A 26,733-nucleotide genomic window follows, 5' to 3' on the forward strand; every position below is an offset into this window, starting at 1 on the left:
AAGATCAGAAGTGCTACATCCCAAAGAAAGATTCAGAGCCTGGGGCTCTGTTATGGATAGAACAGAGAATTTTCGCTCTGTCCCTGGTCTGTGAACTCCCAAGAACCTTTCTTATTAAATTCTTACCACATTAAGCAAAAGGTCTTGGGAGGCCAAGATCCATAGGTACAGAGAAGGGGCCACTCTGTACAACAAAAGAAGTCACCATGTGGTGATTTTACCTTCAGTTGGTCTTGACTTGGAATATCCAGATTTTGATCCTGTGCGATAGCGAGAGTCTGAGCAGCATCTGGATAGCAAGTAAAACAAAAGAAAACCTTCCCTGGTAATAACCATTCTTTCCACACAAAAAGGACCTCAGCAAACAGCCCTGGAGCCAGGTTTGGTCCCTAGAGATGAACTTCTCCATGTTGGTTGAACAAGGCTCTCATCCAAAAGGAACACAAAAATCAAAACTGGTAAAAAGCGCAAAAACCAAAACAGGCTATAATCAAAATAAATTACCAAAGTATAATGTGGGGGAAAATGAAAAAGTGACCAAAAAATGTTCTTCCACAGCAAGCTTTCAAACTTTAATATGAAAAGTGATTGCAAGAGGAAATAATGGGGCATATTTTTACAATCTCTTTCTATAGGTATTTTATTACCAAATTTTCCTAACTATAAATAACAACAAAAAAGGTTTGGCTTTTTCATTTAATTTTTACTTTCAAATGATAAGAAATTATAAAAGATTATAAAATTTGAAAATCTGAAATTTCTCACTTGTTTCATTACACAACAGCATCTTCATGTAAACTTACATTCTAATGTCAATGATGATTTCACAGTTTAAATCCCCATCAACCTGAATATAGATTAGGTTTTTTTTAATCAACAGGTCTTATTTTTCCCAGCTACTATAAACATTTCCTAAGAAGAAAGAAGAAGAAGCAGAGAAAGTTTTTTTCAAGGCCAGTTAAAAGATGCACAGGAAACAATAACCTGAGAGAAATTCTTACATACTCTCAAAGAAATATATTCAAGGTCCTGAAAATTTTCAAACAAAACAGGAAGTAAAAACTTAGCTTCTGAGAGTTTAATAATCTGGACCACTCACTGTATCAGACTATACATAATTTAAGATGCTTATAAGTCAGTCTATCATGGACTGGACTACCATCAATCAGGTCCAGAGACATTATGGAAAATATCCTCAGCTAGGCCCTGGCCAAGTAGCTCAGTTAGTTACAGCATCATCCCAATATGCCAATGTTGCGGGTTCAATCCCAGTCAGGGCACATACAAGAATCAACCCCAGACCCTGGCTAGTGTGGGTCAGTGGACTGAGCACCAGCCAACAAACTGGAAGGTTGCAGGTTTGATTCCTGGTCAGGGCACATGCGTGGGTGGCAGGTCAGGTCCCCAGTTGGGGGTATTCGAGAGGCAACTGAAGGATGTTTCTCTCTCTTTTGCCCTCCTTTCCCTGCTCTCTAAAAATAAATAAATAAAACTTAAAAAAAAAAAAAGAATCAACCAATGAATGCATAAGTAAGTGGAACATCAAATCGATGTTTCTCTCTCCCCATCCCTCACTGCCACCCCCATACCCCCCGCCCAGCCTTACCCTCTTTCACTCTGAAAATAAATTTAAAAATTTAAAAATATCCTCATCTAAATAAAGACTGGCAGAGAATACAGATCCTACACAACTGGTCTCATAATTCAGTTGTTTTGCACAAAACAAACATTTTCAAAATTGTAATTATAAAGGACGTTATTTCTAGAAGCAGTTATAGATAAATGGAAATACTGAGAAGCTATCTGCATTTTCTGATCATAGTGGTCTTCAAGCTCAGTCAACATATAATGTAGATGAAGCACTTTTTTACTATCATTTGATTGTCATTTATATTCTAAAACCTATCACCTTACTTAGGTTACAACAGTCAGAAGCAAAAAAAAAAGTTAGCTAAGAAAACTATAATGCACTAAAGAATTTAAAAATAAATTCAAAGTTTGTCATATATAATTCACTTAATGAATGTGGAAATCTGGAGGAAAAAAGAACCACTGTCTCCCTGGCCAGGCGGCTGGCTCAGTTAGTTGGGGACTCAAATTCCAGTCAGGACACACACCTAGATGGAGGGTTCAATTCCCAGTTGGGGCACATATAGGAGGCAACCAATCAATATTTCTCTCATATCGATGCTTCTCACCCCTCTCTCTAAAATCAATAAACACATCCTTGGGTGAAGATTGAAAAAAAAAAAAACAAAAAAACCCTTCAGTTTAAATATTTTCTTCAACTACCAAAATAAAAGATCTGGCTCAGTTGCAAAGATGTAAAATAGGTGATACCGAAGACACTTATCTCATGTGTCCTTTCAAGTAAAACGCAGAGCAGGTAACCCATCTTACAAAAATCAACCGCAAGTACTAATTCAAGTACAAGTGAAAGCAGACACAGTTACTTCTACAATGGTTATGTAAGATGTTACCATTTGGGCAATCTAGGTAAAAACTATAAGGAACTCCTCATAATACTTTTGTAATTTTTTTTGCAGGTGAAATTATTTCAAAGTGACAAGCTGAAAAATAAACTGTTTTAAAAATTTAATGTTCAAAATGTTCAAAGAAAAGATTAAAACATTTTAAGGATTTAATGTTCAGAGGAAAAAATGTTTAAAAACTAATTGGAGCAAATTCTGTTACAAGCAAGGGTTGGGCAATGTGTGGCACAATAAAAAAAAAAAATCAAGGGCTCGCCAATTAGAAGTGTCTCCTGTACCACTTAATCAATGGCATCCAAATTACTTATTTAAAAAAAAAAAATCTTAGTTTCTGCATCTCTAGACCTTCCTCACGGGGTTGTTGTGAGGATCTATTAAAACATTTGTTATATAAATGTTGATTATTGAAACGGCATGTTAAATTTTGCAAAGGGAATATGAGAAAGAAAATGAGAGACAAAAAAGTGAGAATTATACCTACTCCAGATATTCAGAGAACAGATCAGAGAAAAAAATTTACTGAAATGTACAGCAGCAAATATAAAATTCTCTGTATTTCAAGCATGTAGTAAGTATCACAGAAAAGCCTTATTTCTCAAGTGATTGAATTTCAAATCAAGCTATCATTTGCGAGGCCTTCCCCCTCAAACAGAAATTTACAGCTGGGTGAAGTGGGCAAAGGCTCAGTGAAACCAACAGGCTTCAAAATTTGCTCTCACTTTAAAATGTAAATCTCTATTAGGAACAGATTCTTTTCCAAGGTATTTGTTTCAATAAACTATTGAAAGCCAACCTAAAGTGCTGTCTTGAAGGGAAAAAGTTGCATTACTTGGAAATGAGTGAGAGAGTTACATTTCAGCTATCTCCAATTTAACTCACTTATCTCTTAACACACCACACTTCAGACCCAAAGCATACCTGTACACACCTAGTAAACTCAAACGGCAGTATTTAAAAGGTATGGAATCAAGCAAAGTGTAAGACAGATTAGTTTGGATAACAGAAAACTAAAACCATTAGGTCAAAGGTTCTTGGGGGACTTTTATAATAGGTGGATCAGGCTGATAACTATGTGAGCCCACAAAACCTTACCACGGAAAGACATAAGACCTTACATGACTCTGATGTAATGCAATAGATGTACAAAACACCACCTACGAAACCTTATCAGCAAAAAATTTAAACTTGAATCTATCCAAGAACTACTAGTTTACCAAAAATAGAGGAAACATGTTAATTAACATCACAAGGATACATTCTGCTAACTCTAAAATGCAGAAAATGCAACAAGTGATCCAATCTTCACCAAATAAATGACATAACAAAAAGAGTGTTAGCAACATATGCAATGTGTGGGCTTTGCATCAAATATGGCCTTTGAACAAGCCAAATGTAAAAGATATTTCTGAGATAACAGGGGGTAACTATACATAAACTGGCTATTGGGTAGTATTATGGAGTTACTTAGTGTACTATTATACTGTTGGGTATAATAATGGCATTGTAGTTATGTTTTTTAAAAAATCCTAATCTGTTAGAGCTTTTAAAAGAATATCTACATGAAGCAAACATAGGTGAATGTTAACAATTACTAAGCCTAAGAGGCACACACATTAATTATAACAATCTATCTTTAATACATTGAAAATTTTTCACAATGAAAAGATAAATAGCATAGTAATCACATGTGTAATGGTGTCCCTCCAAGTCATGCCAAGACAGCATTCCACCTCCACCCTGATCCTTGTTTTCCCTTCCCATCATTTGCTCCCCCCCAAATTCAAAGCTGTGATACAGACTGAAAAAATATAATGAGATCATACCTGCAGTAGCAGTGGTTAACGCAACAAGATTCCTTCTTAGCATAGCATAGAGAGGGCTGTTAGAGAGATAGAAATAAAAAATTAATAACCCTATGGTTTTCCATTAACATGTTAAGTGTATTTCTGATACGCCCTATCTCCCAATTTTGTAACATGTGGAGAGACAATTTTCCCCCCAGAATAGACCTTTTAAAATTATTAAAATATCAAAATGTTACCCTGGCTGGTATGGCTCAGTGGATTGAGTGCCAGCCTGCAAACCAAAGGGTCACCAGTTCCCAGTCAGTGCACATGCTTGGGTTGTGGGCCAGATTCTCAGTAGGGGGGCATGCGAGAGGCAATCACACACTGATGTTTCTCTCCTTCTCTTTCTTCCTCCCTTCCCCTCTGTCTAAAAATATATAAATAAATAAAAATATGCCCTGGCTGGTACAGATCAGTGGATTGAGCACAGGCCTGAGAACCAAGGTGTCACTGGTTCGATTCCCAGTCAGGGCACTTGCCTGGGTTGCAGGCTAGGTCCCCAGTAGGGGGTACATGACAGCCATAAACACGGGGAAGTGTTTTACTTCCCCTCTTCCCCCCTCCCTTCCCCTCTTTCTATAAATAAATATTTTTTAAATTTAAATTTTTAAATAAAAATCTTAAATAAAATAAAATATCAAGATGTTAACGCCCAAATCCTATTACTTGTATTACTTGTCCCCATTAAAAACTGACTAATTTAGGTTTTACTTAATTAGCTGAAGAACCAAAGTGGGGACATTTCCTTTGCAGACTACTTCTTCCTTATAAGAGTTAAGTTTTACATTTTAGTCATGGAGTGAAGGTGGAAGGGAACCTCTGACCAGAAGACAAGATGACTCGGAAGAAAGTCATCACACAGCTGTAGAGAGGATGGGAACACTGGCTTCTCAATGACTAATTAGCTTTGATTGTACAAATAACCAAATACCCCATGCAAATGAAGAAAGTCACACAACAGATCAGAGAAGTGCTACTGTGATTTTTATGAAGCCCATTATCAACCTCAGATTACCCAGCAATTCTACTTTTCTCTCATCATCTCACTTTTCCTTTCTCTACAATCGTTTCACAAAATTCTAACCTAGTCACATCAAGCTCCCTAACATCCAGGTCTTTACACATGATGTTCAATCTGCGGTAAGCACTACTTCAACCAGCTCCTTCTAACTGACTCTTTAATTATCCTTTGGCTCTCTGCTCAAATATCAGTTTCTCAAGGGACATTTCCTTGACACTTAAGATCCTAAGCCCCAGACTACCAGTCAAGATGGCAGCATAGGCAGACATGGCTCACCTCTTTGCACAACCGTATCAAAATTACAAATAAAATAAAGAACAGCCATCACTTAGACCTGTCAGAAATTGAGTTGAGCAGAAGTCTGAAAACTATGGAATTAAAGAAACCACATTCATCCAGACTGGTAGAAGGGGTGCAGATTCAGAACAGGCTGGCCCCTCACTCCACATGTGGTGGATAAACATTTGGGAGGAATATCTAGGGAGCAAGGAGTACCAGCCCTAAATCAGGCCCCCCCAGCCCAGGGTTCCAGTGCAAGGAAGATAAGTCTCCACAACTTCTGGCTGCAAAAACCAGTGGAGATTAAGTCAATGCAAGAAACTGCTGGGGCACCAAACAGTTCCTCTTAAAGAACATGTACACAGACTCACCTACTCAGACTCCCTCGGAGCTCCAGTAGCAGAGTAGCAGCTTAAAAGGCACCAGTGGCATACAGGGAGAAACTAAAGTGTCTGGCACCAAAGCAAGAAAAGGCCATTGTCCCTTTATATACCCTCCCATCACAGAGCCAGAGGGCTGGTGCCCTGAGACTCCATAAACATGGCTAACACTGTTTGACCCACCTTAAGAGATCCCACCCAATGTACTGGTCTACCAAATATGCTTTTCCATATGAATGGCTGGTTTTGACTCAAGCTGCACAATTTCCTAACCCCTCTCAAATAAGCAAGAGCTGGCCTCAGTAGCCCCAGGCCTAGCACTACCGGCAACAGCCTACATTCAAAGCTTGGCTTCACCTGGGAATCTCCAAGCCAAGCACTAGTAGAAGCCAGCTCAAATTGCTTTACAGCTCAGGCAGGGTGGCCACAGGCAAAACACAGGCAGGGGGCTGACCTTGGGTTATACCACCCAGGAAATCCCAGAGCCAGCACACCCAACAGATAGTTACAGACCATGATGGAGCACCACCACCCTGCCCCTGCACTGCTAATCCTCCACGGAGATTAGGGGAAGATTAGTGGTCAGTGGTCACAGGCAGTCCTTGCCCCTGACTAGCCTGGGTAAATCCCTCCCACTGATCTGTCAACAGCCACCAAGGCTCAAATACAAGGGGAAGGTGTACTCAGCACATGAAGGGCACACCTCGAATACCCAGCTTGGGTGATTGGGGAGGCTATGCTACTGCACCCTACAGGACACCTAATATCTCAGACCACACTACCAAGACATGGAGTCAAAGGAGCTCTACCTAATACATAGAAACAAACACAGGGAAGCTGCCAAAAGAAGGAAACAAAGAACATGGCCCAAATGAAAGAACAGATCAAAACTCCAGAAAAATAGCAAAACAAAATGGAGCTAAGCAATCTATCAGATGAGAGTCCAAAAACTGGTTATAAGGATGCTTAGTGAGAACCTCAACAGCATAAAACAGATCCAGTCAGAAACAAAGGATACACTAATTAAAATAAAGAACAATTTACAGGGAAACAACAGTAGAGTGAATGAAGCCGAGAATTCGAAACAATGATTTAGAATATAAAGGAAGAAAAACACAACCAATTAGAACAAAGAGAAGAAAACACAATGCAAACACAAAAAACCAAACAACCCCCCCCCCCAGGATAGTATAAACAGCCTCTGGGACAACTTCAAGAGGTTTCACATTCACATCATAAGGATGCCAGGAGAAAGGGCAAGAAGCTGGAAATCTGTTTGAAAAAATAATGAAAGAAAACCTCCCTAATTTGATGAAGGAAATAGACATGCAAACCCAGGAAGCACAAACCCAGGAAGCACAGAGAGTCCCAAATATGATGGATGCAAAGAGGCCCACTCCCAGACACATCAGAATTAACATGCCAAAGGTTAAAGATAAAGATAGAATCCTAAAAGCAGCAAGAAAAAAGAAATTAGTTACTTGCAGGGGAGTTCCCATAAGACTGTCAGCTGATTTCTCAAAACAAACTTTGTAGGCTAGAATGGACAGGCACGAAATATTCAAAGTCATGAAAAGCAGGGACTTACAGCCAACACTGCTCTCTACCCAGCAAAGCTATCATTTAGAATCGAAGGGCAGATCAAGTGCTTCCCAGACAAGAAAAAACAAGGAGTTCATCATCACCAAAGCGACTTATTCAAGAAAAAGATCAAAGCTATAAACAATAAAGTGGCCAAAAATACTTATCTATCAATAATTGAATCTAAAAATCAATCTAAGCAAAGAAGAAGAATAGAGACAGAATCATGGACAAGGAGAGCGTTTTGATGGTTGCCATATGGGAGGGCAGGTTGGAGGAATGGCTGCAGAGATGAGGGGATTAAGAAGTACCAATAGGTAATATAGAATATCCACAGGGATGTAAATTACAGTATAGGAAATGGAGTAGCCAAAGAACTTACACATCTGACCCATGGACATGAACAATGGTGGGGGCATTGCCTGAGGGAGTGGGGGTGCTTGGCAGATGGGGACAAAGAGGTAAAATCAAGACAACTGTAACAGCATAATCAATAAAATAACAGAAAATGTTTAAAAAGATCCTAAATCCCACACATCACAACTTCATGTACCTCTTTTCTGTAATGTTTATCATACTATAATTTTACCATGTGTTAGTGTGATGATTTGATTAAGATGGGGAAGAGCACCTGTCTGACCACACTTTAAGCTCCATAAAATCAGAGACTCTTCTTGGTCACTACTATGTTCTCAGTGCCTCATCAGCTACCTGACTTATGTAGGCTCTTAAATATTTGTGGAATAAAGGAACATATAACCACTAATAACTTACGGTATAAGCAACCCCAAAAGTAAACCCTCACTCTTTTACCTTGGATCTTTCACAGAGAAGCTCTGACATCCTAGGAGTTGTCCCAAAAGATCTCCACCACAATATACCATATGCTGCTCCTGTGGATCGTACAGCTGCTTCATTGTTATATACTGGCCGAGATAGTGCATGACCTGCATGGAACCAAAATATCATTAGAGTTCTATCCCCCTGCTTGTCAAAAACATACAAATGAATTATATTAGGAGCAATGATGCTCCGAGGCCACCTGTCGTCCGAGTATTAACGAAGTTCTCAGAGCTAATCAAATATCCAGGGGAAAAGAAGATAAGGAGAGCATCTACTAGATAAGGGGAGGGGGGGCAAAAAAAGAGGGAACAAGCATTATATTTATGTCTACCCAACTTTCAAAAAAATATACACCACTCTAAATCTGTATATTCTCATTATACTATACTGCCTCAATGCACATACTGAGGACCAATATTTAAAAGTACTTAGGAAATTCCTCTTTATACACCAGGTAGGGTCAAGATTCATAACACAGGGCCTAACACATAAAATGCCTCTGTCCAACTTCTTCCCCAATAAAACATTTTCCCTGAATATTACATACTTCATTTCTTAATCCAGGTAAATTCTGCTATATTATTAGAGACAGCGTAACTCATAATTTTGATATTAAAATCCAGTTTTAATACATTTGAAAAAGTCACTTAACAGGAATTTTAGAGATATAGTCCAAAATGATGTACTTAGTTTATTAAAATAATAAAGAAAATATGAGTATCCTAGAGAACCTGAAATGCCCCCCAGACTTGTTTCCTTATGAGTTGCCATGACTTGGGCTGCAGCACTGCAGACAGGTGTTAGGCTTTTTAACAGAACTCAGAAAAAGCTTAGTAATTTTGTTTTCTTCTGTTCAGGAAGAGTTTACCTCACTAAAAGCAAGCACAGTTGAAAGAGTTAACATTTCAATACTGTGTCTTTTCCACTTCAAGAATTGTTTTGTTTTTGTTTTTCAAAAAAGTGCTTGAGAAGCATTCTGACTGGTGCAGCTCAGTGGATTGAGTGTGGGCCTGGGAACCAAACAACCGCAGTTCGATTCCCAGTCAGGGCACATGCCTGGATTGAGAGCCATTTCCCAGCAGGGAATGCATGAGAGGAAACCATACATTGATATTTCTCTCCCTCTCTCCTTCCCTTCCCCTCTAAAGATAAATAAATAAATAAAATATATTTTTAAATACCTTGAGAAGCTAAATAAGTTATTTAAATGCATACGTGTTTAAAATAACTCACAGTGCTCCAGAGAGTATCTGACACATTTATAATGCAAAACTACAGCATTTTAATTCCTGCCTGGCAGCACATCCTGTAAATCATCGACAAGTCATTATTTAAAATCTTATACATGTTTTGCATTTTAATTCTGAGATCAACAGACTCATGATTATGTTTAGCTGATAACACACTTCAAAAAGAAATTTAAAGGAAATATGAAATTTAACTTAATTGGATTGATGGTCATTAAAACAGAGTGAAAGTTGCCTCCCCAGTACCTCAGGAGAACTTTCTGTCTTAGGCCTGAGTTCAGAACTACATATTCATTGGCTCCTATTTCTCTGCTATTCTTTTTTTTTTTAAGATTTTATTTATTTATCTTTAGAGGGGAAGGGAAAGAGAGGGGGAGAAAAATGTCAATGTGTGGTTGCCTCTTGTGTGTCCCCTGCTGGGAAGTGGCCTGCAACCCAGGCATGTGCCCTAACTGGGAATCAAACTGTGATACTCTGGTTTGCATGCCCGCGCTCAATCCACTGAGCTACACCAGCTAGGGCTTTATTTCTCCGCTATTCTTAAACTGAATTTTGATAGTTTACCTGGGTAACAGTGAAGATTTCACCTTGTGCACCTGCTGTCTGTAAAATCTTCAAAAGTGGCAGTTTTGGTCGTACCTGGAATAAACATAAAATAAACCTGATATTTACATTTCAATTAGAATGGTTTCTGATAACCTAGGAAACAAGAAAACCTTCAACTTTTTAACACTGGTAGTCACTTATCTAACACTGTACAATCTTGCAATGCATAAGGTAACTTCAGATGATTTTTTTCCTTAAAGAATCACACTTTCAAAAGATAGCACATTCATACCACTAAGACAGCTATAATAAGGAGGAAAAAAGAAAATAGTATTGGTGAGAATGTGGAGTAACTGGAACCCTCATGCACTGCTGGTGGGAACGTGAAATGGTGCAGATGCAGTGGAAAACAGTTTGGCAGTTCCTCAAAAAGTTAAACATAGAACTTGCATATTATCTAGCAGTTCCACTCCTAGGTATACACCCAAAAGAACTAAAAACAGGGACTCAAGCATGTATTTGTACATCAGTATTCACAGCAGCATTATTTACAATAGCCAAAAGATGGAAACAACCCAAATATCACTGGCAGATAAATAAATAAACAAGATGTAGTATATCCATGTAAGAGATAATGACTTTGTTTACTATCTTTTTTAAATTTTACTTTGTTGTTTAGTAGTTTTCTGTCTTTTACTCCCGTCCCAGCCCACCCATCCCCCACCCCCGTGCTTCCTACCTCCCTCCCATTTCACCCCCCCTAATTTTTGTCCATGTGTCCTTTATACTTGCTCCTGTAAACCCTTCCCCCTTCCCCTTGAAATTTCCTCCCCTCTCCCCTCTGGACACTGTCAGCCTGTTCTCTATTTCAGTGTCGTTGGTTATATTTTCTTTGATTGTTTGTTTTGTTATTTAGGTTCCTTAAAGATGAGATCATATTGTTTACCATCTCCTGACTCTTGATTGTGAAAGTCTGTCTGTAGCCACACAACTTTATTTTCTAAATTTTATGTAGTCAAATTTGTTTCTCTCTTCCTCTTAACCCTAACAAAATTTTGTCCTAAGGCTTCCCTCATTCTAAAGTTTCACAAATATTTCTTAAATTTTCTTTAATGTTTTTAATCATTTCACTTTTTACATTTAAGTCTTTATCTACTGCAATTTGTTTTTATACAAGGTTTGAGGTCTTAATATGTTTCTTTCCAGAAATGACCATGTATGTCAAAACCATTTATTATATAAGCCACACTTTCCCATCAAGTCCATATCCCACTTTTTTAACAAATCGCACTACATACTACATAATAGTGTATACTTTTTGTGAAAATACAAAACAAAAATGATGTACTCTGATATGTTAGGGAAAAGATCTGGAACAAGACACAACAAATTGATTAGTAGTATTATCTTAGGGGAAAAGGACTTTGGGGGAAGAGATGAGTCCAAAGTCTCTATAAATACTTTAAAGATAAGTATACTATAAAGTTTTAATCCTTTATAAGAATACATTTGCTTTATCTACAATTTAAAAATTCATTAGAATAAAGTGAGAGATAAAACACAAACTTATGTAACTTGGTCCCAAATTCCCCACTAGACACCTATACCCTAAAACATGCTGGTTTTCAAAATGTACCACTGAGCAACCAGTATACTTCCATATATTTATTTAATCAATGATCAGTTCAAATTTACGAGTGTTAATACTGTTTACTAGTTTCCCTGATGACATTTTTAAAACAATACTTCTGCTCTATATAAAATCCCACCATCAATGAAGTCAGCTACATGCGCCACCTCAATTTTTTAAAAACTTAAAAAAAAAAAAAAATAGGAATGCCTAAAAGTGATTTACCTGCTTGACTTGCCTCGGAGGGCTCCTGCAAGCACTGTCAGATGCCGAACACTGGGCGGAGGTAGTAAGTGATGCCATTCTGGCAGTGAAGAAATTAGTCTGTTGATAAATCTAAAAGGATAAAAAATTATAAAATCTCTTCTAAAGTGGAAAATTCTCTCTTTAGAATTTACCAAAAAAGCAGCCAGCAGAAGTAAAAAAGACACATTATGTCAGAACACCCTACACAAATGCAATATACCTATAGTGAGATCTTGATATACCATCACTTTCTAGTACAGATCCTGCCAAAAAAACTGGAGCTTAATCAAGAGTAAGAACCATTTATGCAACCTACCAACTTAGCTTCTGAAATATGAAACTTTTTAAAGTTTCAAAGACGGGACTAAAGGGACCAAAGTTTTGCCACCCCCAAATAAGCCTTTTGGTATATTGAGATTAAGCTGGTTTTTAAGAAACAAGAGACCCAGAAAGAACCTTTCACACCCTGCTGCCATCCTGCCTAAAAGCATTCCGACAGAAGGACTTCCGCCAAGATGGAGACATAGGTGGAAACACTGTGCCTTCGCACAACCAAGTTTAAAAATAACAAAGTTTCAGCAACAAAATCGCAGCCGAACCACAGAAAATTGAACTATAGGGAAGTCTGACAACAACGAACCTTTCAGCCAGACCAGTAAGAAGGGTGAAGCCAGCAGCGGAGTGGGGTCGGGCAGGAAAGATCCACCAGACCAACCCAGGCATGCAGGCAGCCATGGGCGGATCCCAGGTGTGGAGTCACAGGGGACTGACCCTCTCCGGCAGGCTGACCTCGGTCACACATTCATGTGCAGATAAACTGGTGAAGGAGCAAGCAGTGAGACAGACCCCAAAGGCGCCAGCAGTGGGAAGCAGCAGAGGGGACCGCTATTGCCCCCCTTTGACCCCGCCCCCCCGCACAGCATCGCAACCCAGCGACTGAGTTGCCCCACCCTGGTGAACACCTAAGGCTCCCTTCCTTATACATAACAGGCTCAAACAGACCAAAACATGGCTCAAGAAGAACTCAAAGCCCCAGAGCCCATAACTCTAAGCAACCAAGAAATAGCCAACCTTTCAGATGCACAGTTCAAAACACTGGTGATCAGGATGCTCACAGAACTGGTTGATTTTAGTCACAAATTAGAGGAACATATGAAAGCTAAACTAATTGAAATGAAGGGAAATGCACAGGAAACCAATAGTGATGGAAAGGAAACTGGGACTCAAATCAATGGAGTGGACCAGAAGGAAGAAAAAAATGACCAAACAAAAGGATGAAGAAACAAGAATTCAAAAAAATGAGGAGAGGCTAAGGAACCTCCAGGACATCTTTAAACGTTCCAACGTCCGAATTATAGGGATACCAGAAGGGGAAGAGGAAGAGCAACAAGTAGAAAACTTATTTGAACAAATAATAAAAGAGAACTTCCCCAATTTGGCAAAGGAAATAGACTTCCATGAAATCCAGGAAGCTCAGAGAGTCCCAAAGAAGTTGGACCCAAGAAGGAACACACCAAGGCACATCATCATTACATTACCCATGATTAAAATGAAGGAATCCTAGAAGCAGCAAGAGCTAAGGGGACAGTCATCTACAAAGGAGTTCCCATCAGACTGTCAGCTGATTTCTCAAAAGAGACTTTACAGGCAACAAGGGACTAGAAAGAAGTATTCCAAGTGATGAAATCCAAAGACCTACAACCAAGATTGCTCTACCCAGCAAAGCTTTCATTTAGAATGGAAGGGCAGGTAAAGTGCTTCTCAGATAAGATCAAATTCAAGGAGTTCATCATCACCAAGCCCTTATTATATGAAATGTTAAAGGGACTTATCTACGAAAAAAAAGAGCAAAAATATGAACAGTGAAAGGACAGCAAACTCACAGTTATTAAGAACCACACCTAAAACAGAAGGAAACTAAGAGGACAGCTAGATCAGGAGCAGAACCATAGAAATGGAGATCACAAAGAGAGTTAGCAACAGGGGAGTGGGAGAAGGTACAGAAAATAAGTAGCAGAGATGGTAGGTAGAAAATAGATGGGGGGAGGGCAAGAATAGTATGGGAAATATAGAAGCTAAAGAACTTGAGACACATGGTCATAAACTAAAGGGGGGAATGGTGGAGGAGGGGGTGTGCAGGGTGGAGGGAAATGAAGGGGGGAATAGAACAACTATAATGGCATAATCAATAAAATATATTTTTTAAAAAAGAATTCCGACAGAAAAATCTGCTCAAAGGAAGGGAATATTAGTATCATAATATAAACTAAATGTATCAGGGAGAAATCTAGCAAGGCCTGTTTTCCTCAGTCCCATTGTTTGTGGGTGTCAGGATGAGCGGGGTAGGACAAAATGGAGGCTAAACTGTAACTTTATTTATGCATGTGGACCTATAGGAGGCAATCTCCAAATTCTGGGTCCCCAGCTCAGGCAGGGGCTTGTTTTTATAGTGTGGCATGCAGAAGCGATTTCACTAAGCCTACGTGGCAGAAGCAGGTTTACAGAAGCAAGAAAGCAGGGCTGCTGAGAAAGCAGGGCTGCTGATAGGGTCATACAATGTTCTTTTGTTCTTAGTTCTTAGTTACTTAGCAGTTGTTCACCCCTCCTTATCTTAGTGGCTCAGCAAAGGGACCTTGTCCTTCTGACTTGTCTGGGCTTGTCTAAGCAGGTCTCTTGCTACAGAACTGCAACCAGGAAAAGACAACTGATGTCAAACCAGAGAGCCGAAAGGGTGGGCTTTGCCAAAACAGATATCCGCATAGCAACCCGCCAGAGGAGAACCACCAATGATATATTGCCGCTTTGTTCAAAGGGGACCAATCCGCAGCTCCCATGAAGAGAGCCAACCAAAATAAAACCCCACCATATTCCCTGCTTGGGCGTGACTTTCCTGGCCCCACTCTGCAGACCAGAGAACTTCACCTGGTGCGCAAACCTCAATAAAGCTCTATCTATACTACCTAACTTTGTGGCTGATTGACATTTCTTCATCGGTGGAGCCTAAGTAAACCTTTCAGGGGCTAGCCCAGTAAAAACTTGTTTATCCCTTGTTGCTCTTTCTCTACACATAAAAAGGGGAAGAAAAATGGTGAACTGCCCGCAGTTCTTTCATAGAGGCGCAGTTTGTAAGAAAGAGATGTTTACTACTTTTGACTGGTTATGGCAACAGTCCCCAGAAAGTTCGTGCGTATAGCAGGATCCTGAGGCCCAAAGGCTGGTTCAGAGCTCCAATGTACACTCAGGGGATGTAAGCAATCTTCTTAATCGGCCCACGGTTATTGAATGATTAATTATTCCTGTGTTGCTTACTCTCCAGCAGCTATATTTTAATTTAGGCCAGAATTTTGCTCTTGTCAAAAGCAACTAAATATCTATAAATTGGGTTAAACCAAGGTGAACATATATGATCAAATAAAGATCTAGCATGAACTGAAATACAGAATAAGGTTTAATTAAAAAGTCTCAACTTCTACCTTTTCTCCTTAAAGAAAAACTGTAAAAAAGAAAAATAAAATTTTAAAATAAACTTGCTTGACTTTACTTTGGATTTTTTTCTAGTAAAAAGGTGAAAACAATCAGTGAAATTTATGAACAAGCTGCATCAGGGAAAGGGTAAAAACAGCATAGAAAAACCAACAGTTTGGCTAAAGCTAACAAGATCCCTCACTCTTATTATAAAGTATCAATTCCTCCTTCCTATCAGCTTCCCTTGCTACAAAAAGGGAAGTCTAATAGGATACAAGCATAACTCACATTTTAAAACAGATAGCTTTTACTGACATTTCAAACCTTACAAACAAACTAGGGGCTAAAAATAACCTACCTTTCCTCCTACCTTCTAGGTTCTTCTACTAGGCTAATAATCAACAGTGAAGAGGAGAAAATCAAATTTTTGATACATTTTCACAAGGATGAAAATTCCAAAGACAGTGAAGCAAAACTGGGTATATGATATTTTAGACAGGAGAAACGGTGGGGAATGAGATCTTAGATTTCAAAAGTGAGAGCTGGCCATTTACAGATAACTGTGGAAGAGTGGAACATAAAAGGCAGGTAAGTTTTTGCTAAGCAGCCAGGAAACAATGAGATGCTGCAAGGGGTGCCTAGTTAACAGGGCTGGGTTTGACAGCCTCCAATCTACCCCACTCAACTGAAATTAGGCTAAATATGTTAAGATTTCCTTCCTGAACAAGTTTTTTTCCATCTGGAATTCTCACGCAGTAAAGGAGGGAGGGTCAAAGTTTCTTTCTGAGTCTTGTTTCTTAATAACCGATTTAAAATCAATATCCCTAGCCCTGGCTGATGTAGCTCAGTGGATTGAGCACAGGCCTGTGAACTAGAAGATCGTGGTTCAATTCCCACCCAGGGCACATGCCTGGGTTGCAGGCCAGTTCCCAGCAGGGGACACACGAAAGGCAACCATACATTGATGTTTCTCTCCCTCTCCCCTCTAAAGATAAATAAATAAAAATCTTAAAAAAAAAAAATCAATATCCCCAAGCAACTTGAGGTGGGCAAAACTCAATCCTCCCCCCAAACCTGCTGGTCCTGTAGTCTTCCCCATTCCAGTAAACGGCAACCCCATCCTTCTAACTCAGGTCAATGGCTTAAACCAGCCTCAATTTCCTTTCTCTCACACTCCATACCCAGTCCATAAGTAAATTCTGAAGCTGTGCCTACACAATGTATTCAAATCTAAGCACTTCTCCCTACCTGTATTGTCACTACACTAATCCATCTCTTAACTGCACTAGCCTTTTAAAAGTTCTCTTGCTTCTGACGCTGGAGGGGCAAGTCTATAGGAAACCTATCCGAATGACATGGCAAATGTAGCCCAGTCCGATTTGGAAAACCTGCGGGGAGCAAGTGGCACACCGGAACTGAACCCACTGATGTTTTCCCACGGAGAATCAGGTATGCATTGTAACAAGGCTGCTTTGAGGCTTGCTTTTTGCTAAAACTCCCTCACCCTGAATTGAGGCAAAAAAAATGTTTACTGCATATCTTTAAAGTAAATTCCTAAAGTCTTTGTGCTAAACCTCCCAAGTATATGGAGTATAACCAGTTCAACCACCTCCCCCCTTGCATCTGAAACATCCTTTTCTTTGAGGTCATTAGCAACATTCTTTCCTTTGTTATCTGTAAAAGGTAACCAACCACCTAAAGCAAACCTATGCATAATAAATGTAATATACCCAGAAGAGCAATTTAAAGCCTGTCCAGGCAAGGCTCAGGGCCCTCTCTCACTCAGAGAGTGGCCATGCTGTCCATGTTTCTCCACAGGACTTCTGCAGTCTGTGTGAATCTGTTCATCGCAGCCGCAACACACAGACCTGCTGGCCCGAGTCGGCATCACAAGTCCCTAGGGAAAACTCAACAGGGAGTTGGCATCACAAGTCCCTAGGAAAAACTCAACAGGGAGCCAAGAGTGTTCTCAGCTTCATACAGGAGCTGGAAAGAATTCAAGACTTGAGCCAGACAAGAGGTTAAAGCAGAAGCAAGTTTACTGAGCAGAGAGGATAAGCAAGAAAAGCCACTTCACAGAGTGGATTCTCCAAAAAAAAAAAAAGAGAAGGAAAAAAGACAAATAGCCATCTCTACAAATTGAGCTGTTTGTAGCTTCTATGGAAAATTACCAACCAGTAGACAGAAACAGAGGGTGTAAAAAAACAGTAGGATTACTGTTAACCTTTACAAGGTATATTTTGCAGTCTGTTTTCCTTTTATGGTATGGGTAACCAAGGTATTAATTTTTGCAGTAATTTTCTTTGTTCTGGGCCCCCCCTCCCCTGCGGTCTTCTCGCCTACTTTGGTCAGGTAGCACTGTGGCAGGTTCCTGACTTTATGTAGTTCCCATGCTTCTCTCCTACGTTACTTCCACCCTTGTCCCTCTAGCACCTAACCTCCTCTTGTTTTTGTTCAACTGTCAATTTATCAATAAAGCCTTCCATGACCACCCATTTTTCAAATTGCAACTCCCCACACCCAGTATCTATCTCTTCCTGCATTTTTTTCACTGTCCTTGTTACCAACCAACACAGTACACATTTTAATTATTTAATCACTTAAGATACAAGCTACAAGTGGGGAGGGATTTGTGTTTATTTATTCACTAATATACCCCCAGTGTCTAAAATAACAATATACATGATACAGCAACAAAGTGGATAAAAATATTAATGATACCGTGGATGATTTCCAAAAATGGTCCCCAATAAACCACATCTCCCAACTGGCTCTGTGACATAAGTTAATCAATAGAATGCAAATGTTAAAAAAACCTGTTTTTTAACTTTCAAGGGAGAAAGTACTTTGTAAAAGAAAGGATTAAGCCATGGACAGCAAGAAAGACCAGGTCCTCGAGGCATGAAGCCTGAACCATCAGCAGTATGGCTAGGTGAAAAGACAACGTTTCTACTGTCCTGGTGTTGCTGAGTGTTGTTATACATCAAGTGGACCAAGTGGTGGGGAAAGAGATATAAGCCATTCTAAAAAAATGTACATTAGCTACAGACAAAGGAGGTGGGAGAAGATGAAGCAGAGGTAGTTCTGGGATAGGCTGAGTCAGCAAGAAGTGTCAGCTCGTATGGATTAGCTGTGGGCAACGGACTGAAAAAATCACACGTAAATAAATGAGGAGGGGTTCTACGGTGCCTCGCTATTCCCTTTTGGATGATCACAGAAATAGCCACCTAGAAAGTAATCCTAAATTCCAAGAGATACACAGGAATGTGAAGTCTTTTCTCAGAGCTGGTCCACAGCTATTAACAGGCTGACTGTTCTCTCTCATTCCCCTGCAGCTGTAATTTAATGTGTCCAACCTGTGGGCCACATGTGACCCAACACAAATTTGTAAATTTACATAAAACCTTTTTTTTTTTTTGCTCATCAGTTTTCATTAGTGTTTGTGTATTTAATGTGTGGCCCAAGGCAAATCTTCCAGTGTGGCCCAGAGACGCCAAAAGGCTAGGCAGCTCTGATTTAGAACGTCTCAGAATTTTTTTTTTTCTAGTCACAGCAGAACGATAATGTCCCCATTCCAGGCATGGTAGCTTCATTTCCACACTTATGGAAGCCCCTAAAATCAGCCTTCTCTACCGGAGACCCCACAAAAAGGACATGTGGATATCGCCCCAATAAATTTTATTTAAAAATGAAAGAAAGGAGGAATATGTGGCAAGGTCATTTGTCCGTCTGAGAGCCCCAGCCTCCCACGCATACCTAGCCTCAAAAAGCAACACACATCTTTGGACACGTCAGCCCCAGCTGGACACCGGTCTCCTGCTCAATGACAGACCACAAATGAAACCAGCAGAAAAACCACGCAGCCCACAGAATCGTAAGAAATAAATACAACAGCTCCTACTTTAACTCACTAAATTGTTGGATGGTTTATTACATAGCATTAGATAATCAAAACAAATGGCAAAAACTTAGAGATTACTCTATACCAGACACATATATAAACCCATTTAATATTCAAATAACCCTATGACGTAGGTAATATTTTCTTTATTTTACAGATAAGGCAAGAGAAGCATAAGATTGTTATTTGTCAAAGAACACACAATTCATAAATTGCTGGAGTCAAGATTTCAAACTCAGAACTCTTACATTCCCACTAAGCGTTTCCCTTTACACCTCAAGTGCATAGAATTAACCACAATCCTTTCCTTCAAGACATACTCTCACTGTTCATCCACACCTGACCTGCTTTTGATTCTTTTTAAAAGTCAATAAGCACCCACAAACTAGGGCTACAACCACAATATTTCTCAGTCCATTTCCCCAGACTCCCACCAACAATCATCCTGAATCCTAAGTTTTGCTTTACTTCCTTTTCTTTTTGTGCATTTTAGTGCATCAAAATGGAATCCTAAAAAGTGTCTGTGTGTGAGTGGTTTGGCTGTCTTTAATTTTTTTTAAGTGGGTATGTTATATGTAACTTTAGCAATTGTTTCACTAAAATAATTTTTACTGTACTGTCACTTCAGTTCTTTAAAAATACTTATTGTGGTAAACTATGTATATATACATACACGTATATAAAACATAAAATTTACCATTTTTAGGTGTACAATTCGTGACATTAAGAACATTCACAATATTCTACACCAATACCACTATCCATCCATGTCCAGAACTTTTTCATCACCCCAAACTGAAACTCCATTCATTACACAATCACCTCCCCAATATCCCTCTCCCTTGACCCTGGTAACCACTATCCTATTTTGTCTCTATGAATATGCCTATTCTAGGTAGTTCATATAAGTAAAATTATGCAATATTGTTCTTTTTGTGTCTGACTTATTTCACTTAGCATAATGTTTTCAAAGCTCATACATGTTGGAGCACACTTTTTCATTTATTTTGACTTGTATAATATTCCAGTGTGTGATGACTTGAGTTGTTTCATGCACCACCTAAGGGTGTTTTGGTAAACAATGGATCAAATGTACAATATTGGTTCCATAAGATTATAATGCAGCTGAGCTCTGGCTGGTGTGGCTCAGTGGACTGAGTGCCGGCCTGTGAACCAAAGGGTAGCTGGTTTGATTCCCAGTTGGGGCACATGCCTGGGTTTTGGGCCAGGACCCTGGTGGAGGGGCACATGAGAGGCAACCACACACTGATGTTTCTCTCCCTCTCTTTCTCTCATCCTTTCCCTCTCTCTAAAAAATGAGTAAATAAAACCTGTTTTAAAAAAAGATTATAATGAAGCTGAAAAACATCCATCTCCTAGTAACACCACAGGCTTTATAAAGTTGTACCACAATAGATCACTCATGGCTTTCACCATGGTCTAGTTCAGTGATTTTCAACCTTTATCATCTCATAGCACACATAAATGAGTTTCTAAAATTCTGTGGCAAGCAGCACAGCAAAAAACATACTTTTTGCCCATCTAACAAAAAAGGTATAATTTTTTAATCTGATAATCTATGGTAAAAGAGGTCAGTGTCCCTGACTGAATAATAGTTATGTACTGGATGTTTTAAAAATTCTTGTAGCACACCAGTTGAAAATCACTGATCTTGTTGATCAATTCTGTAATCTGTAATGTATGCTTGCAAAAAACTCTATATTCATTAGGTTAAGCTTATTTTTTTTACAATCTTATATATCTCCTAATTTGTCAGCTTGACCTACAAACAATTATTAAGAGAGATGTAATGAAATCTCCCCACTATGTTGGTGATTTGTCTACTTATCCCAGTGTAGTTCCAACCAATTGTGTTTCCTTTATTTAAAATTTTTTAAATCAGACACATACATGCTTTAAATTGCTTGATTCTTTTTGGTGAACTGTCATTATACAGCGATTATTATGTAGTAATATTTTTCATCCCAATTAAGATATTCTGTATTAAATTATATTTTAATTTTTATTAATATAGTCAGGACAGCTTTCTTTTAGTATTTCCAGGTTTGTATTTTCCTAATTTTTTTACTTTCAATTTTTGCATGCCTTTAATCTTCTGGTGAACCCCTTATAAGAAAGCATATATCTGGACTTAGGATTTTTAAATCCAAGTTGTCAAATCATATCTTTAACTGGTGAATTTAGTCCATTTATTATAATTGAAATATATGGATCTATTTAACATTCCAGTTTGTCCTACTCTCCTCATGCTATCTGCTTTAACACCAGCAGAAAGTGTTGTACCATTAAAAAAACACTGATTTAAGAGACATGGAAGTTCAGAGCAGAACAAATTACTTTTGACTGCAAGGCAGAGGATGAATGAGAAGGAATGAAGACAGGAGTGGATTTTCAAATGGGAGAACACTGGAAAAAATGGGAAGGAAAACATCACGAGCAAAGACACTGTTCAAGGACATATGTGAGAAAACAAAGTCGGTTAATGGGCTCTGAGTCCCAAGCAAGATCTTGTTCCTTTTCCACTTGGAATCTCTTTCCAGTTACTTATTTCTTTAATTTATTTTGATTTGAGAGAGGGAGAGAAACATGAAGCTATTGTTCCACTTATTCATGCATTCATTGGTTGGTTCTTGCATGTCCTGACTGGGGATCTAACAAGCATCAGAACCACACTGTAGCAAACTGAGCTACCAGGCGAGGGCCTGGAATCTCTCCCGAGTACAGCACGGTTAGATATTGTTACTTATTCCTTAAAAAAGAAAACAGACTGAAAGAAGTCAAAAAACTTGTCCAAGTCAAAAAGCTTATCCTTTTTCATTATTGGTTTGATTGCACAGTTCTGCTTACACACAAATAAATAACTGTAAAGGTATTTCCTCTTCCTTATGATTTTCCGAATAACACTTTTCTCTAGCTTATTTTACTGTAAGATTATAGTATATAATACATATAACACACAAATTATGTTAATTGACTATTCAAGTTACCAGTAAGGCTTCCAGCCAACAGTATGTTAGTAGTTAAGTTTGAGGGAGTCAAAAGTTATATGCAGATTTTTAACTGATTGGGAGGTCAGCACCCCTGACCTCCCCTAACATTATTCAAGGGTCAACTGCCATTACATTCAGTTGCTCAAACTAGAAAGCTCTGAGTTATCTTGATCTCTCCCTCCCCCACCATTATCGAATCATCAAACCTTACGGATGTCAACTCCTGAATCTGTCAATACCACCATCTTCTCTTCAACTTCATGACAATGTCTCCAAAGCAAAAAGAGTTATTTTTTGCCTACATCACTGCAACAGACTTGTAAATGGTCCCTCTAACCCTGCTTCAATCCAAACTCCACATTACAGCCAAGATTAAAAACAGATGGGAAAAATAGACAAAAAACTGTACTTGAAAAATAACTAAATAAAATTTTTAAAAAAATTAAAAACAAAAACAAAAACAAAAAGTTGGGGGGGGGGAGACCGATCCTATAGTGCAAGCTCTATAGCTTGCTACTGCTCTAAAAATAAACAGCCAAGTCTAGTCCCTCAGCACCTTGCCAGTCTTTCCACTTGCACTGTTTTTTCCCATGTTTCCTGCGTCCCAGCCACACTGACCTTTCGGCTTCTCAAGCAGAACTTTGTTTCCTGCTTTAATGAAGCTCTTTGCAACCCAGTTCCTTCATTTGAGAACTGTGAGTTCTGTACAAGACTGACTCATCCTAAACTCTTCAAATCTCACGACAAATGTCACTGCCTCAACTATCATTAATAAATACTGAAACCACTGATGTGAAACGCTAGGGGAAGAGGAACTTTAAAACACGTGGGACAAGGTTAGCATTTAGTATTTAACCCATGATCAAATTTATCTCATTTAGCTCTGGGCCACTGTGACCTGGTTGGAGCAGAGTCCCCTAACCAAAAAGTCACAGGTTCGATTCCTGCTCAGGGCACATGACTAAGCTGAAGTTCTATCACATCATTGTTTTTTTCCATCGCTCTCTCTCTCTCCTTCCTCTTTTTCTAAAATCAATGAGCATATCTTCGTGTAAAGTTTTTAAAAAACACACATAAAAATAAAAAGGTCATTCACACATTCCTTACTCCCCTACCTCCTATGAAGTATTCTTGCCCCCCAATCCAAATTTAATCAAGCTTCTAGATTGATGCAGACTCCAGGCCAAAGTCAGCAGTGTTTAGGCTAAGACGAGACAAATTCGCATGGACCACCGAGTCCTATGGAGGAAAAAGGACAGGCTACTCTCTCAAGAGGAGAGCGCCCCAACCCTTGCCTTGACAGGCTTTTACTGGCTTTAATCTGCATAGGAATACAGAGCATATATGGAAAGCTCATCAATCATTGTCGGGCAGTAATGATCAAACATGTAACATTCAAAGTACTCCGAGGGCCTATTTTGATTCAGGGTCAAATAGCTAAAGAGCCATAAAACTTTGGGGAAACAAACTCATTTCAGGCTTGGACCCTTATCATTTAAATTGAGGGTATTAGCAAAGCAGGTTTCACAGGATTTTATGCATTCTTTCTTAAACCTGATTGCCCCAGGGAACCGCCCTTTCCAGCACAGGGCGGCACCCACCTCCAGCATTGTTTCAGGCTTAAGTCAGGCAGGGGAAGTAAGGCAGCCAAGATATTAGGAGACTTCTTGCAGACAGAATGAGGACTCAGGCTATGGCAAGCTGAGGGATGAGGGTCCATCACCCACTTTCTCCACAGCCCCCCAAATCTTTCCCTGAGGCCCCCCCATGACCATGCCTGTCTTAAGTCATCCCTCCCTTGAGGAATCTTACCCATCACTAACCAGTCATGTACTGGGGGCCTGACAGGGTGAAGTAAAAAGGGGGCAGAGGCAGTGCTCCTGCCAGGAAAATGAGCTTTGTCTCCTTAGTAGTTTAGGGTCCCAAGGTCTCTCATTCAGCCTTAGCCATGGGGGGTTACAGCTTCTGAAACCAGGCAGGGCGGTTCCCAACACTAGATCTACCTGCTACCTACCTGTTCGAAGGAAAAATGGAAGGTAGAGGAATGAGTAAATACTAAAAGCAGGCAATTTGCCAAATCGAAAATGTAAGAAATTCCACAGGACCTGGGGTAGAGGGTATGGTTGATGTGGGGATACTACAAAAACATAAACCTAATACAATGTGTCATCTATAAACTGTCTTTTCCCCCTAAAAATCAGTACATTTTAAATTATTTACTATGTATGCGATACTATTAAGAAACTGTTGTTTGTAGTAGAAAGGCACTGTGGTAATTTTTTTTAAACTCCTGATCCAATTAAGAGATAACATCCCTATATGTTTAAAGGTAAAATGAGACATCTATGATTTGATTAACAATAGGTTATTGTTTTAAATAAATTACCTTATTGAATGGCACACACCAATGTAGGGAAAACAGTAAAAAAATTCTATGAGTTTATCTGGAAAAACTGGTACTCTTGGAAAATATTCCAGTTATACTAAAATAATCAGTACCACTAACCTATACTGCTTTGGCTCTGTGGGGATGTGTTTCTCTCCATTTAATAATAAAGCCAGGAGTGAATAGAGACAGCTGAAAGAATATGCCTGCTTTTAAATGAAATGAGGAAAGAAAGTTCTCTTTGCAGTTATTTTTTATTTTTTTAAGAGAGAAACATAAGATTTGTTGTTCCACTTACTTATAAATTCATTGGTTGCTTCTTGTATGTGCCCTGACCCCACATCCTTGGCTTATTGGGACAAGGCTCCAACCAAATGAGCCACCAGGCCAGGGGTGCAGTTTTGTCTGCCTGCTTTCAAAAGGACTCTCCCTCATTATTCCACAATACAGCAGAACCCAAAACAACCAACGAGACCAAAATACCTGGGTTTTTCAAGGCAGTTGAAGAGTACAGGACTATCCTAAATGTAGAGCTAAGGCAGCAGGCACTCCCATTTCCCAAAACTCAGCCACCTCCCCAGGGATGCATACATAAGCTTTTACCATGTCCCCAACTTACTCTTCATTTCATCTTGGTACTCTACTCCAAGTCTCCACCTCACTACTCAACACACACCATAATGAACAATGAACTCAATTTCTTTAAGTTTTCTAACTCTTATTCCACTCGCCTCTCAGGGTTTTTATATTATTTTCAAACTATAAATTGTAACCACCCCACTGGTCTTAACACCTCCCCTCCATTAAAGAAATCATAAGTGAGCCCTAACTGCTGTGGTTCAGTGGGTTGAGTGTTGGCCTGCAAACTGAAGAGTCACCAGTGTCATTCCCAGCCAGGGCACCTGCCTGGGTTGTGGGCCAGGTCCCCAGTAGGGGGCATGTGAGAGGCAACCAATTGATATTTCTCTCCCTCTCTCCCTCACTTCCCCTGTCTCTAGAAATAAATAAAGTCTCAAAAAAAAAAAAAAAAACGTGAGTAACAATGGTAAGTTTGCTCTGTGGAACCTGTTCCTGATATTGAGAACAGTAAACACCTAACAATTATGCACCTTTGTGTCAGGCACATTTTAAAGCACTTTATATACAATAACTTAACCCTTATAGAGATCCTAAGAGGTAAATACATTATTTCTTCATTTTCAGAAAAGGAAGTGAAACAGAAGAGGAAAATAACTTGCCCAAAATCATGGTCTGCGGAGCCAGAGCTCTTAGCCATCACCCTTCCAATGTATACTGAGTCACAATATAAAAAGTGTTCTCAAGTGGCAGTCATGGTTGAAAATGTTCGAAAGCCACTGCCTTAGCACCAGTCTTTTCTCCTCTTTTATGCCTATTTTCTGTTCTCAAAAATTATCACACCCAGGTCAAAAGTCACCTCCCTTGGTGAAGGGAGGCTGATGACACCAAAGCAAATCTCAGAAAAGACTACATTACATGTATACTTTTGTGTGTCTCCTACTACACTGAAATCATGGAGAGCAAGAACAGTCCTATTCATCAGGATGATGAAAGAGTGGCTTTTTGTTACACTTAGTTCAAGAAACTCCTATACCTCATCTTCAAATCTCTACCTCTGAAGACAATTGTGACTTTAAGAATTAAAATAAAAGCTTCTTGTCAGAAATTAGCAGAACTAAGCATTCTTATCAATTATTTAAAACCCTCAGGATCTCTATTAAACACTGTTGTCTGGATTCTTTCACTTAAATACACGAGTGTTAAAATAAATAAATAAATCAAGGGCCCAAAATGGGTCCATGCTAAAAGCCCATGATACCGAACCTGTCAATAGATTTAA

At 39.2% G+C, this 26,733-nt stretch overlaps 1 protein-coding gene across 9 annotated transcripts in view; it reads right to left on the reverse strand.

Annotated features, from left to right (window-relative positions):
* MDM4 (MDM4 regulator of p53) overlaps window positions 1-26,733 on the reverse strand; it is a 42,104-nt gene that overhangs the window by 13,541 nt on the left and 1,830 nt on the right. For 4 of the 9 annotated variants that reach the window (XM_037155317.2, XM_037155318.2, XM_037155320.2 and 1 more), the window contains exons 2-6: window positions 12,092-12,202; window positions 10,255-10,329; window positions 8,414-8,547; window positions 4,316-4,371; window positions 222-289 (exon numbers count right to left, since the gene is read on the reverse strand). In XM_037155317.2, coding sequence (XP_037011212.2) covers window positions 222-289; window positions 4,316-4,371; window positions 8,414-8,547; window positions 10,255-10,329; window positions 12,092-12,169 — 411 coding nt within the window. In that variant the 5' untranslated portion in view covers window positions 12,170-12,202. Of the gene's footprint in view, window positions 1-195; window positions 1,493-4,315; window positions 4,372-8,413; window positions 8,548-10,254; window positions 10,330-12,091; window positions 12,203-26,733 lie in introns of those variants that run through there. The other 5 variants (XR_005083949.2, XR_005083948.2, XR_005083947.2 and 2 more) reach the window with 3 other exon arrangements.

The sequence above is a fragment of the Artibeus jamaicensis genome, unplaced genomic scaffold (assembly GCF_021234435.1).
Source record: "Artibeus jamaicensis isolate MK-2021 breed Jamaican fruit bat unplaced genomic scaffold, CSHL_Jam_final contig_475, whole genome shotgun sequence".
NCBI lineage: Eukaryota > Metazoa > Chordata > Mammalia > Chiroptera > Phyllostomidae > Artibeus > Artibeus jamaicensis.